Below are 11,634 nucleotides of genomic sequence, written 5' to 3'. Positions count from 1 at the left end.
CAAGATCAAAATGTGTGTATGTGTGTTAGGGTGTGTGCATGCGTGTATATGTGTGTGTGTGTGTGTGTGTGCATGTCTATGTGTGTATGCGTGCATGTGCGTGTGTGTTAGGTTGTGTGCATGCGTGTATATGTGGGTGTCTGCATGTCTATGTGTGTATGCGTGCATGCGCGTGTGTGTTAGGGTGTGTGCATGCATGTATATGTGTGTGTGTGTGTGTGCATGTCTATGTGTGTATGCGTGCATGCCCGTGTGTGTTAGAGAGAGCTGACTTTTGTTCAAAAGGCACAGGTGTGTATGTAATACAGGTCTGGCTCCTTTCTAGACGTATGTGTGAACAAGGGTCTTACTCTTGTTTTCTGTTCGGCTGAATTCCTGTGCAGTCTTGCTTTTTCCAGCCATATCTGGCTGCAGAATTTGTTCTGTGTTTCCAGCTCTTGTGCTGTTCTCTGATCTGTGTCTGAGGGTTCAGCTCCTGCACAGTTGAGCTGGAATGTCATTTTAAAAAGTTTCAGCCTTTCAGCACAAAGCTCTAGTTTCTGCCAGTTCTCAACCCACACCCAGACTCTGCCACAGAAAACAAGGAAACAAATGATGAGGAACTAATTGATGCGAGGACTCATGTATACAGACACACACAGGTGAGTTATTTTTATTCTTTATTGAACCAAATAATTCTACGTGTAGAGGTAAATATTCCAATAAAGAGTAAAACAAAGTGTCCTGTCAGAGTAGAGTGGCACCGGCGCTGATCCCAGATCAGTTTGTATTTGTTTCAGATCTGGCCTCCTTCCCCGTGAAGCTAATGTCTGCCCATGCATGAATTCATTACATTCCTGGTTGTAGTGCACACAGATCGATGTTCATAAGCAGTGTAGGAATTGGGTCCAGGACACATGAAGGACTGTGTTCCTGAGACCACCTGCAGGGGGCCAGGGTAGACCCTGTGACCTGTGTCTGCCACCTGTGAAGTACAGACCACAGGGTGGGGTCAGGTCTGTGTGTTCAGGAGCAGCAATGCAGGCCAGAGCCACTCAGCTGCAGGATCTGAAAGTTTCAGTGTCTGCAGGGCTACTCTACCCTGGTCCTGGAGGGCCACAGTGCCTGCAGGGCTACTCTACTCTGGTCCTGGAGGGCCTCAGTGTCTGCAGGGCTATTCTACCCTGGTCCTGGAGGGCCTCAGTGTCTGCAGGGCTACTCTACCCTGGTCCTGGAGGGCCACAGTGCCTGCAGGGCTACTCTACTCTGGTCCTGGAGGGCCACAGTGTCTGCAGGGCTACTCAACGATGTGAAGTGCACTAAGGTACTGTTACCACATTAGATGCGATCAGGTAGAGACAGAATCCACCACAGATGTGGGACCCTGATGTAAATCTGACAGTTAGCTATCTGAAACTACACTTTTAGCTTCCCCTGTTTTGAGATCTCAGGACTGTCCTGCCACTGTGTGTGGGAGAGAGAGAGAGAGAGGTATCTTGACAGCACAGCACAGCAAGCATCGGGAGAAGCTTGACCTTATGAAACCACGTCAGAGGAGATGCCACGCTCGCAGTCCGGAATGTTCTAGTTGACTGCGTGTATCTCCCTCAGTAACCATGACATCAGAGCTGCCGCACGCTATGCCAGGGTTCCGGTCCGTGTCACATTCCGGAGTCTGTGCCCTCAGTGGTGCCGCTGTCACAATGCCACAGCTGTGCAGCTGAGGTTCCATGACAACAGTCTCCTCCGGCAACAGGAAAACCATACGGTAGCTTCCGCGAGACAGCTGTATTATTGGGCGTGTTAAATGACTGTTGGAGGGATTAGTGATCCATCACAAATGAAGACCGTTACAATGAGTTTGTGGGTTGGTTGGTGAAATGCAGTGGTCTGTCCCTGGGGGACAGAACTGGAAAACAGATGTTTTTAAAATGTAGCACAAGAAAGGATGGCCCTTTAACTGACCAGTTTATAAACCCTGAATTCTGAGGCGGAAGAGGAAGCAGGGGGGGCTTCTTCACAGGTGTGATCTGTGGGCTCCATCTGTGTCTGATTTCGCCATCTAATCCCAGCAGGTTTTTCAAGGACAAAATGAGTCATGAGCCTTTCGTGTAGGAACGCCACAAAATCTTCTTTAAGTTTTTTGTTTTCTTTTCCCAAGGGGTTGAGAACAGTTCAGACCTTGGACTCCCAACACAGCTGATAAGTTTTGGCTGGTTCTCGCCAACCAGAGAGAGAATCCCAAGCAACACAACGAAAGGAAGATGGCATGCAGATAGCAGGTACTCACCCTGTGCATGTTAAACTTGCTCATCATCATTATCCAGTGACACTAGCGTCAGCAGTTTTAACGTCTAAAAATCAACTACCTCTGCGAAAGGCCAGAGGAATGAAAATGTGTCTTAAATTTCATCTGTACTGACTTTCAGCTGTGTCTGTATTGACATCTTCTAAAGCAAGTTAACTAATCAGATTCGATTTGATTCGATCCGATTTGATTTGATCCAATTAGATTTGGATGAGATTCACTTGAGAGGTGTCCTTCTGGGGTCCCTGCATGGCAGAGACAGATGCTGGCTGTGCCTGTATTGGCATCTGCCAAGACAAATGTAGAGATAAGCCTCTGTCTATCATGTATCAGTCCAGTATAACCGAATCAAACCTGAGCCATGGCAGCCGATATGGACCTCACAACACATCAAGCAATAAATCAGGCAGCCAGAATATTGCTGGTATTGGAAAGCGATATTCACACACCCTCCACAACCTCAGGAAATGACTGTATTGGGGTCATTTTCATACTGTTGAAATCAGCCTTTATTTTCAGGTGACCTTCTGCACAGTCGTAGACAGGGATGATATTTTTTTTTCCAAAGCAGGGCTCTCTAATCTGGAAGTGTGATGAAGGTACTCATTATGTATGTTTGTCAGTATTACCTGGGAAGCATCGCACATGCTGTTCTGTTTAAACTGTTTCAATGGTAAGAGATGCTGGATCTCCTGCCGGACAGAAACAGGGTTCGAAAGGCGTTCCTCCTCGCAGGACTTAGCCGCTGCGTCTGAGAGGAACGCTGTGAAATGCGAGCCGTTGAGTTTCAGCGCTGCAGATCCGCCTGGCCTTTGAAATGCGGGAGCTCCCTGCAGGGCTCCTCGGTGCTTAATCAGTTGTCTCTGAGCGGGCTCTTTAGCTGAGCTAAAGCAATCCACAGGAGCAGGGAGGAGAGGGCACTCTCCACCGCTAATTAAGAAGGCAAACAGACTCTACCAGGGAGTGCCCTTAGTGTAGCCAGAGAAGAATTAGCCTGTGACAAAGCGTGCAATTAAGCACTTAAATCCTCACTGAAGAGAGAATCTGGGAGCAAACAGAGGGATTAGCAAAACGGTCATATTTTTTTTCTGTTTTTATTCCTGAACCTGTACTTGGAGCCCTCTGTTTTTAGAACAGACTGAATATGGGTTTTACACCATGAGAAAACACAGGTATAGACACAAAGTGGATTAAGAGGATCCTTACCTCATAGCCTCATTGGTGAGCAAGTCATGGCTTGTCTGAAGTCCTGCTCTGAGGCTAGTTCAGTTATGTTTTTTGTACCTTATGAAGAACAAGTGTTCCTTTCTTAAGATTTTTCACACAAAAAAATCCTTTTTAAGTAATAATTTGAATAACATCGTGCAATAATTCTACCCATGACATTGAGGAATAGTATGACAACTAGAAAAAACAGTTGATACACCAGTTATTGACAAACTGTCACAGAAAACCCACTCTTTGTTCAGTGGTGCGCCTTGGTTATTTACCTTAGTTACCTTGGAGCACTCTTTTTCCAGGTCAGTGTGTGTGTGTGTGTGAGACCTTGAATCCACACACACCTATAAAGTCTGAGAGGAGACACATGACCTTGGATGAAAGAATGGCGGTGTCATTACAGCCACTTAAGATATGATTCATCGGTCCACAATGTCCTATAAACAACCCCATCTTCACATCTATCATATGAATCATTCCCCTGGGCCTGCGCTGAGGTCACGACCGCAGTGAGTGCTCACCCCTCCAACTCACTGCCTCACTGCGGAGCGCTTAACCTGCTATTACAGGCCCCCTCTGCGCCTCAGTGTCCCAGGAACCAGAGAGTTAGAGAGAGGTCCAGAGAGAGAGGGGTGAGAGAGGGTGGGGCAAAGAGGGAGAGAGAGGAAAAGAGAAAGAGACACAGATAGAGAGGATGCAAGGGGCAAAGATGGAGAAAGGAGAGAGAGTAAGAAAGGGGGGTTAGAGAGGGAGGCAGAGGGAGAATAGTATAGTAGTGAAAAAGTGAGAATAGTAGTGAAAAAGGTGAGTAAGAATTCCATTACCTCCCAGTGAGTTTCCAGTCATCTGAACAGGAATGTTCCACAAAACAGGATCACTTTGGTGCCATTGTCTGTGTGCATTCCTAGGCGTGAGATGTTTTAAACAAAGCGTGAGTGTTTTAAGCTTGAAAGCTGTGTATGGGTGCAGTTTATGTGCATATTACAGTACAGTGATGTTCATCATGCGACGGTCACCTGACATTGCATGTTCTGGGGTCAGTGTTAGTGGGAGGAGGAGGTTAATGAATGAAGAGGCATACTCAGTCCTGTCGGTGAAAATAATCTCAGCTTCTGTTCTCCCCCCGACACTGACAAGATTTTTATTTTACTTCAGTTTCTTCCTTCCTGCAGGAATCTGACGGTCAGATCCCGCACCAGCATCGGAATGCTTTCAACCACTACAACTGAATGAAAGATGCTACAGGACGATAGACTGAATAATTTACATGAAATATAATCACAGCTTTTTTTATTGCAAATCAACATAATACAGCAACACAGCAGTATAACCATTGATTGAGCTCTTTAATGTTGAGGAAACACCGTGTTCCTGTCCCCTCCTGACACAAACACAGCCGACCCAGGGTGTTGGACAGGTCTGGGTTGTAGTGCTGGTACGACACTGAGACCACTGTCTGACAGGCCCTCCATGTTGGCGTTACCACCGGGATTCATTTAAACATTAAACTCTAAAGGCCTCTCTCTAAACAATACCAAACTTTCTCTAAATCCATCTTCAAAAGTGAAGATTACAAAAACAAAAAAAGATACAGAGAAATTACGACATTTTTTTTTTTAACAAATATCCCCATAAAATAAGCGACACAACATTTGAGGCCATTATGAAAAAAGTGATTACATAAAAGTGTTTGCATAGAAATGTAGACATAAGCCCACTCCTTGGACCCAGTCACCAACAGCAAGAGGTTATTCCTGTTGCATTAAGGAGAGGCTTTGTCCACTAGTACGGCCCCTTTCACTACAACCAATAAAAAGAGGTGATTTATTAGTAGCCCTAAGTAGCTCGTGGGGCAGCCATGGAAACTTGACCCTCTAATGAAACACCTAGGAGTTCAAAAAAGAGACACCTTCTGGACCTGAACCTGAGCCTCTCGGCAAAAAGAGCAAAAAGAGCCTCATTCCCCAATAACCCGAACACCCACAGCCACCCCCCCATCCCTGAGCCATCTCTCTTTTTTCAGCTGCTCACTGATCGGGACCCACCTGTGGCATATAGGAAATGAGGATGTGCGTGTGTGTGTGTGTGTGTGTGTGTGTGTGCGCATGTTAGTCAGTGGCCAGTGCCAGCTGTCCAGTACAGCCTCAGATCTCAGCACTGGGTCACAACACAAACACCCTCCGGTCGCAGATGTGCCTGTCCATCCGGCTGCCCCGCCCCAGGCCACGCCCCTCATCAGCCGCAGGAGATGACAGCGAAGCGCTTGGAGACGCAGGACATGTTGTGCATGACGATGATGAGGAGAAAGAGCAGGAGGCAGGCGGCCAGCATTACGGTGCAGACCCCCGACCATGCCACGCCCTTCCCGCGATCCCCCCGCCCCTCCCCCTCCCCGTCGCCCTCGGGCACCACCACCACAGCCACGCCCATCTCCCCCAGCGTCGCCTTGGCGACAGGCGTGGGCGGCACGCTGCGATCATTGCTAGGCAGCCGGATGAAGACGGGCATGTGGGAGGGGGTCGGCATAGCGATGGCGGCGATGACGTCGGGGTCGTCAGGCAGCAGGGTGACGGAGCGGCCGGCGGGGAGGGTGGTGACGCGGCGGCACCAGGGGCAGCGGAGCGCGTTCCCAGCATCCCCGGCGTCCCGCATCTGCGCCAGGCACGTGCAGCAGCAGGTGTGTCCGCACGCCAGCCGCTTCGGGCTCCGCCGCGGCCCATACGGGTGGCAGCAGATCTGGCATTCCGGAGCGGAGTCCCGCGAGCGCAGCTCCATTCCCGGGGAGAGCGCGGCCGTTTCGGGTCGGGGTGGAGACAGGAAGCACGAGCAGGCCTGAACCCGGGACTGCTGAGGGGACGGGGCTTGGCGCTGGACGTCGGACTCACGGGCGGCTCGTCCCACACTTACTGCACCTTACATCCCCTGTGATCTGCCCAATGAGGGAGAGGAAAAGATGAGCCACACACTGCCACTGAGACCGGCACCCCCACCACGTGCGTGTGTGTGTGTGTGTGTGTGTGTGTGTGTGTGCGCGTGTGTGTGTGTGATGGAGGCGGAGTGTGGGGGTGGAAGTAACACCTGAAGGATATCTGGAGGATAAACACCTTAGCTGGGGGTAGGGAGGGGCAACTATTTCCATTTCAAAAACCTGCATCAGCAGGGAATTAAACAGCATTCAGACGGTTTAAAACAAAGAAAAACAGACGACCCTGGGACTGAAAAGGGTGAGGGGCCCATAGACAGGTATCCTTGAGTACTCCACTCTGCGTTTCAAAGGCCACAATAAGGGCTCCACAACCTAAAGGCACCTATTGCCAAATGCGTGAAATCCCTGTTTACCTTTACATGTGATATCACTGGTTTCAGTACCCCACAATACCAAACAAGATCTTTGAAATCGTTTGAAAAGACATCCAACAAAACACTGCAGTCACCTGACCTACAGCTGAGGCAGTTCAGTGAAAACACCTCAGGTACAGCCAGCTTACGACGAAGGTAGTGCAGGTAGAACTCGCCTACAGCTTCAGTGGGTCAGAGGAAACACAGCTAGCCCTGCTGTAATTACATGGGGCTGGTACAGCGTCAGCCGCAGAGCTACATTCCTGATGCCGGGAAGGAGAACAGGCTCATACATGCTCTTCTGTCAGTGCCGCAGAGCTGACACAGTGCTCAGAATCCACGTGCTCCATCGCTCCTGTGTCTCTCAGGACCAAATGCGCAGGAGGGGGAAAACTCAGCTGACACAGTGCTCAGAATCCACGTGCTCCATCGCTCCTGTGTCTCTCAGGACCAAATGCGCAGGAGGGGGAAAACTCAGCTGGGCATCAGTTTTTATTCACCTGCCTCAGCTAAAGGTCACCTGTGCCTCAAGCATTTCCATACGCCCTAGCAGGATATCATCTATACCTGAAGCTTCACTACTGATACACCTTGGCAGTGGGTCACCTATACCTGAGGCATTTTGATACACCTCAGCTGTAGGTGAACATAAAGTACATGAAGTGAGCCAACCGGCCCTACCACTGCAAAATAACCCAGCAATGTTTGCTAGTGCATAATACAGCAGCCTGGAGCCAAGTCAAGCAGAAGTCATGGGCATCCTGTCAAAGGTACTGAGGTGAGAGAGTCAAAGATTTCACCTAGTTAGACCATGCAGTCTTAGTTAAAGCTCACACCAGAAAGTACACGTCTAACTTGTAATGCTGCATGACAGATTAAACAGGCATGTAATCCAAGCACTGGCAAACTATTCCATTTTTGTAATTATGCATTATTGACGCATTAACTTCTCTCTCCTTCCTCTCCCCAGTTGCAACACGATTCGCAAACTACACTGTTAATTTAATAATAACCGATGTATTATCAAATCACGCAAGTTATGATGTAATTTACATTCTGTAAACGATCGATGGTGCTTTCGGTAATACACTTCTCTGCAATGCACTTTTCTTTGCGTAACTGTAGCACACTAACGTGCATCATCTCCATACCGCGCAGAATGGTAAAATGCAAGTATGCTTTTCCTTTGAATAAGTTTCTTATTGACAACAGTTAGCTACTCGCACATTTCAGTTCACTTCCAAGTAAAAAGCAGGAAGCAAAAAAACAGAAGCTTCATGTGATACCATCGACATGTGGATTGCGACACCGACCCAAACCCGTGCAATGGAATATGCAACATTATTAATATCACTGATTTGAAGATTACCCAGTTAGCTCATAGTTGCGTAGATTAATGTAACAAACTATCTCCGGATAAAGAATAGGATTTGCAAGCTCACCTTTATCTCAGATGTAATCATTCCAGCGCTTACAGCATTCGCACAGCCTTGATGTTGTAATCACTTCCTTCTCTGCGGTGCCATATGCACGTTTTCAGCATTGCCTCAATGTTTGTGTCCTTCCGTACATTTTAACCACTCCACTCAGAGCCCCGCCCCGCAGTGTGGCCTCACCCAACCGCAGCTCGCTCCGACAATGCAAAGCCCCGCCCACCCTGACCACGCCCACGGCGCGGACCGAATTCTTCACTGTGATTTCGAGCTATGGAACGGAGCGATGTGATGGTAATCTTAATCTACAGTATAAGGTTATGATGCTAAAACCGCTGCAAATAAGTAAAGCTAAAATGAGCTAAAGAATGGACCACACAGCTCTTGATTTGACCAAATTTAACCAAATTTTAAATGATAAACGTCATATTCATTTGTGAAAATTTGTCTACACAAATTGTACGTCCTGTCTATAATGCGTCGAAGCGATGTGGTATGTCGATGACGTCACAAACCGCTGCGCACCAGCAGCTTCGCACGGAACTCAGAAGCACGCAGACGCATCTGTGCATTTGCAAATTTATTTTTATCGCAAACATGAAGAAACACTTGCATGTAAGACGCGCCGTCACCCATTTATCAACGGTTTAATTTAATTATGCAAAATCGGTTTGTCCGTTAGCTTGATGAACTGTTGGTTCGTTCACCATGCCATTTGGACAGACACAACATCCAGTAAGTGAAAAAAAACCTTATCAAAACTCTAACCTTCTTCAGGTCATGTGTCCAGGTTCCATGAACTGCCAGCTCAGGGTTCCAGATGGTAAATCGTTATCATGGCGTTATCAGAACGCTCAGGTGACATGTCCTCTTTAATACTCAGGCCTCTGGCCACAAAGACTTGCTGCCACTAAACCTCCAACGGACCTGATTTTGCTTTCATGCTCTCCATCTTCTCTTTCTGGGAAAAGGTAAGCGGAAGATGCCACACACTCTTGTCCACACTCTGTGAGTGTTTGTGTGTGAGACTAGGACAGACCCAGGCAACTGCAAAAGTCGTTAACTTAAACACAAAGTTATGCAGAGGAGATTTTTAGGAAAGAGTTATACCCACCATGATGTTCTCTGGTCATGCCCATCCAGATGCTCTGTTAGAAGGGAGTTCCCTTTTAACCTTCTGCACCACGGGGACAAATGGTGCTGGGATGGAGTGTAGCTTGCCAAAGGAGGTCAGATGGATTGTTCTGAGGTGTTAGCAGAACCTAATTGGCTCGGCAACCTTAGCAATGTTTTTCTTTTTCCGATTTTTTCATAGAGAGTGAGCTATTTTACACTATGCGTATGCAGCTCGAGGTCCATTCTCCGCCCCTGCTGTTGAACAGGGTGCAAACCGCCTCATCAGAGACAAAACAGAAAAGTATCAGCTGCCAGACAGGAGACGGGAGAGCATGAAGCGCCAGACAGAAACTGCGCTGAGACAGGAGCTGTGAATATTTCACAGGTGCCAACGCCTGTGCTTAACCGCCTGGAAGCAGAAACATTCCCCCTCCCATTAACACGTCTACACCGGAGAGACGGACCGTTTCCCCAGAGCTGAAATACACAGGGAACCTTCTGCAGTCCACTGAGTGTGGCTTTATTTCCTGGAAACCTGGGGAGTGCCTGTGACCCCACTTTGAGAGAAAAGCTTCAGAATTTTACTCTTGTGTTGAATGTAGCAGAAATACTACATATTCTTGCTGATTGCTGATTGGGTGGCAGTGTAATGTAGTGGTTAAGGAGCAGGACTTGTAACTGAAAGGTTGCAGGTTTGATTCCCTACTGCTGTACCCTTGGGCAAGGTACTTAACCCAGAACTGCCTCAGTAAAAATCCAGCTATAGAAATATAACTTATATTTCTATGATATAGTAAATGTAATAATATAATTGTTCCTGTCAATGCAATTGCAAACAACTTATTTTTAATGTACACAGACATTTCCCTTTTTCATACACTTCTCACATTTTATATTCTATACATTTTGTACATATTCTTGCTGATTTTAAGTTGGTGGTGTATGTTATTCTGGCACTGACACAGGGTAGTAATTTTGTTATATTTTATATTTATATATGTTATATTTGTAATTTTGTTGTGCCAATAACACAGGTCCCTCACATTTATTCATTAGGAAAGCGGTCAGCCAGAGGAAAAATGTGAGGCCCCTTGATTCGGGGTGGTATGCTGAAATGGTCGTTCATTAAGTGTGATTCCAAGCAGAAGTCTGTCAGCTGTGAATCTCAGGTGGGGTTCCTGCTCTGCCAAGACTCATGCATTTCAGGAAGAGCTGCCCATAGAGTCATTTAGCAGATGCTCTTATCCAGAGTGACTTACATAGTTTACAGTTTTATCCATTTATACAGCTGGATATTTACTGAGGGGTAAGCACCTTAACCAAGGTTACAACAGCAGTGCCCTAAAATGGAATTACCCTTAGCGCTATGCCACACTGCTGTCCTGCAGGGAATGTGAGAATCACCAGAGAATGTACTACTGGAGTGAAGGTGGCAGCCATGACATCATGCCCCGCCCCCTTTACAAGCTCCATCATTGGGAGTGTGAGGGGGGGGGGGGGGTGTTCCCAGCACTGTCTGAAGCACAGCAGGACATTGGACTCACTGCTGACCTTCAGCGTGATGCAAGGCCAGGCTCTGAGCAAAGGCAGGACTCTGGCGGAGACACAGTGACCTGTGGCCCACTGGAATTTCAGAAAAGCCGGTGTGGAAGCACCGGCCCATGTCACAGGGTTCAGAAGTGTAAGACCATCTGCAGCAGCAGGTGAGGCAGTACCAGGTCTAAAAATCCCTTAAAGTCCCTTTCAGATTGGCAAGGTCAACAGGGCCCAGTTCAGACTGAGGGGAAAACATCCCTGCCCGTTTATACTGCGGATACTGTATCATGTATTCTGTTTATCATTGAATAATAGAAACATGAAACTTAGCTCTAAAAGTTCATGAACTGGGGTTTGGTCAGACTATACATACATTATTGCTCACTAGCAGGCTATGAAGAAACAGTTGTGAGAAATGTTTCATAGCCCCTCTAGATCAGCGTTTCCCAACCCTGCTCCTGAAGGCACACCGTCCTGCATATCTTCTATCTATCCCTGCTCTACCTACCTGACTGAACTCATCAGTGGCACTTTTGATTAGCTGAGCACACCTGATTTAGTCAAGCAGGAAGGATACATAGAAGATATGCAGGACAGTGTGCCTCCAGGAGCAGGGTTGGGAAACACGGCTCTAGATAACCAATCAAAAAGCCCAGAGACGGAAGACAGCGACTGCAACAGAAGAGCAAAAACAACACAGGATTT

General features: G+C 47.5%; 1 protein-coding gene across 1 annotated transcript; it reads right to left on the bottom strand.

Annotated features, from left to right (window-relative positions):
• Nucleotides 1-5,142: 5,142 nt before the first annotated feature.
• On the bottom strand, nt 5,143-8,397 carry LOC118771092 (E3 ubiquitin-protein ligase RNF152-like). The gene is made up of 2 exons (XM_036518971.1): nt 8,287-8,397; nt 5,143-6,434 (listed from the first exon to the last, which is right to left on the bottom strand). The coding sequence occupies exon 2, from the start codon at nt 6,278-6,280 to the stop codon at nt 5,741-5,743; it is 540 nt and encodes a 179-aa protein (XP_036374864.1). The 5' UTR covers nt 6,281-6,434; nt 8,287-8,397; the 3' UTR covers nt 5,143-5,740.
• Between the last annotated feature and the right edge of the window lie 3,237 nt (nt 8,398-11,634).

Source organism: Megalops cyprinoides, chromosome 24 (genome assembly GCF_013368585.1).
Source record: "Megalops cyprinoides isolate fMegCyp1 chromosome 24, fMegCyp1.pri, whole genome shotgun sequence".
Classification (NCBI taxonomy): Eukaryota; Metazoa; Chordata; class Actinopteri; order Elopiformes; family Megalopidae; genus Megalops; species Megalops cyprinoides.
Note: the sequence above shows the minus strand (reverse complement) of the source record. Positions and strands in the feature narration are given on the sequence as shown.

Bases quoted from the DNA above. Each gene is read 5' to 3' on its own strand.
- LOC118771092 (XM_036518971.1), bottom strand. From the start codon at position 6,280: ATGGAGCTGCGCTCGCGGGACTCCGCTCCGGAATGCCAGATCTGCTGC.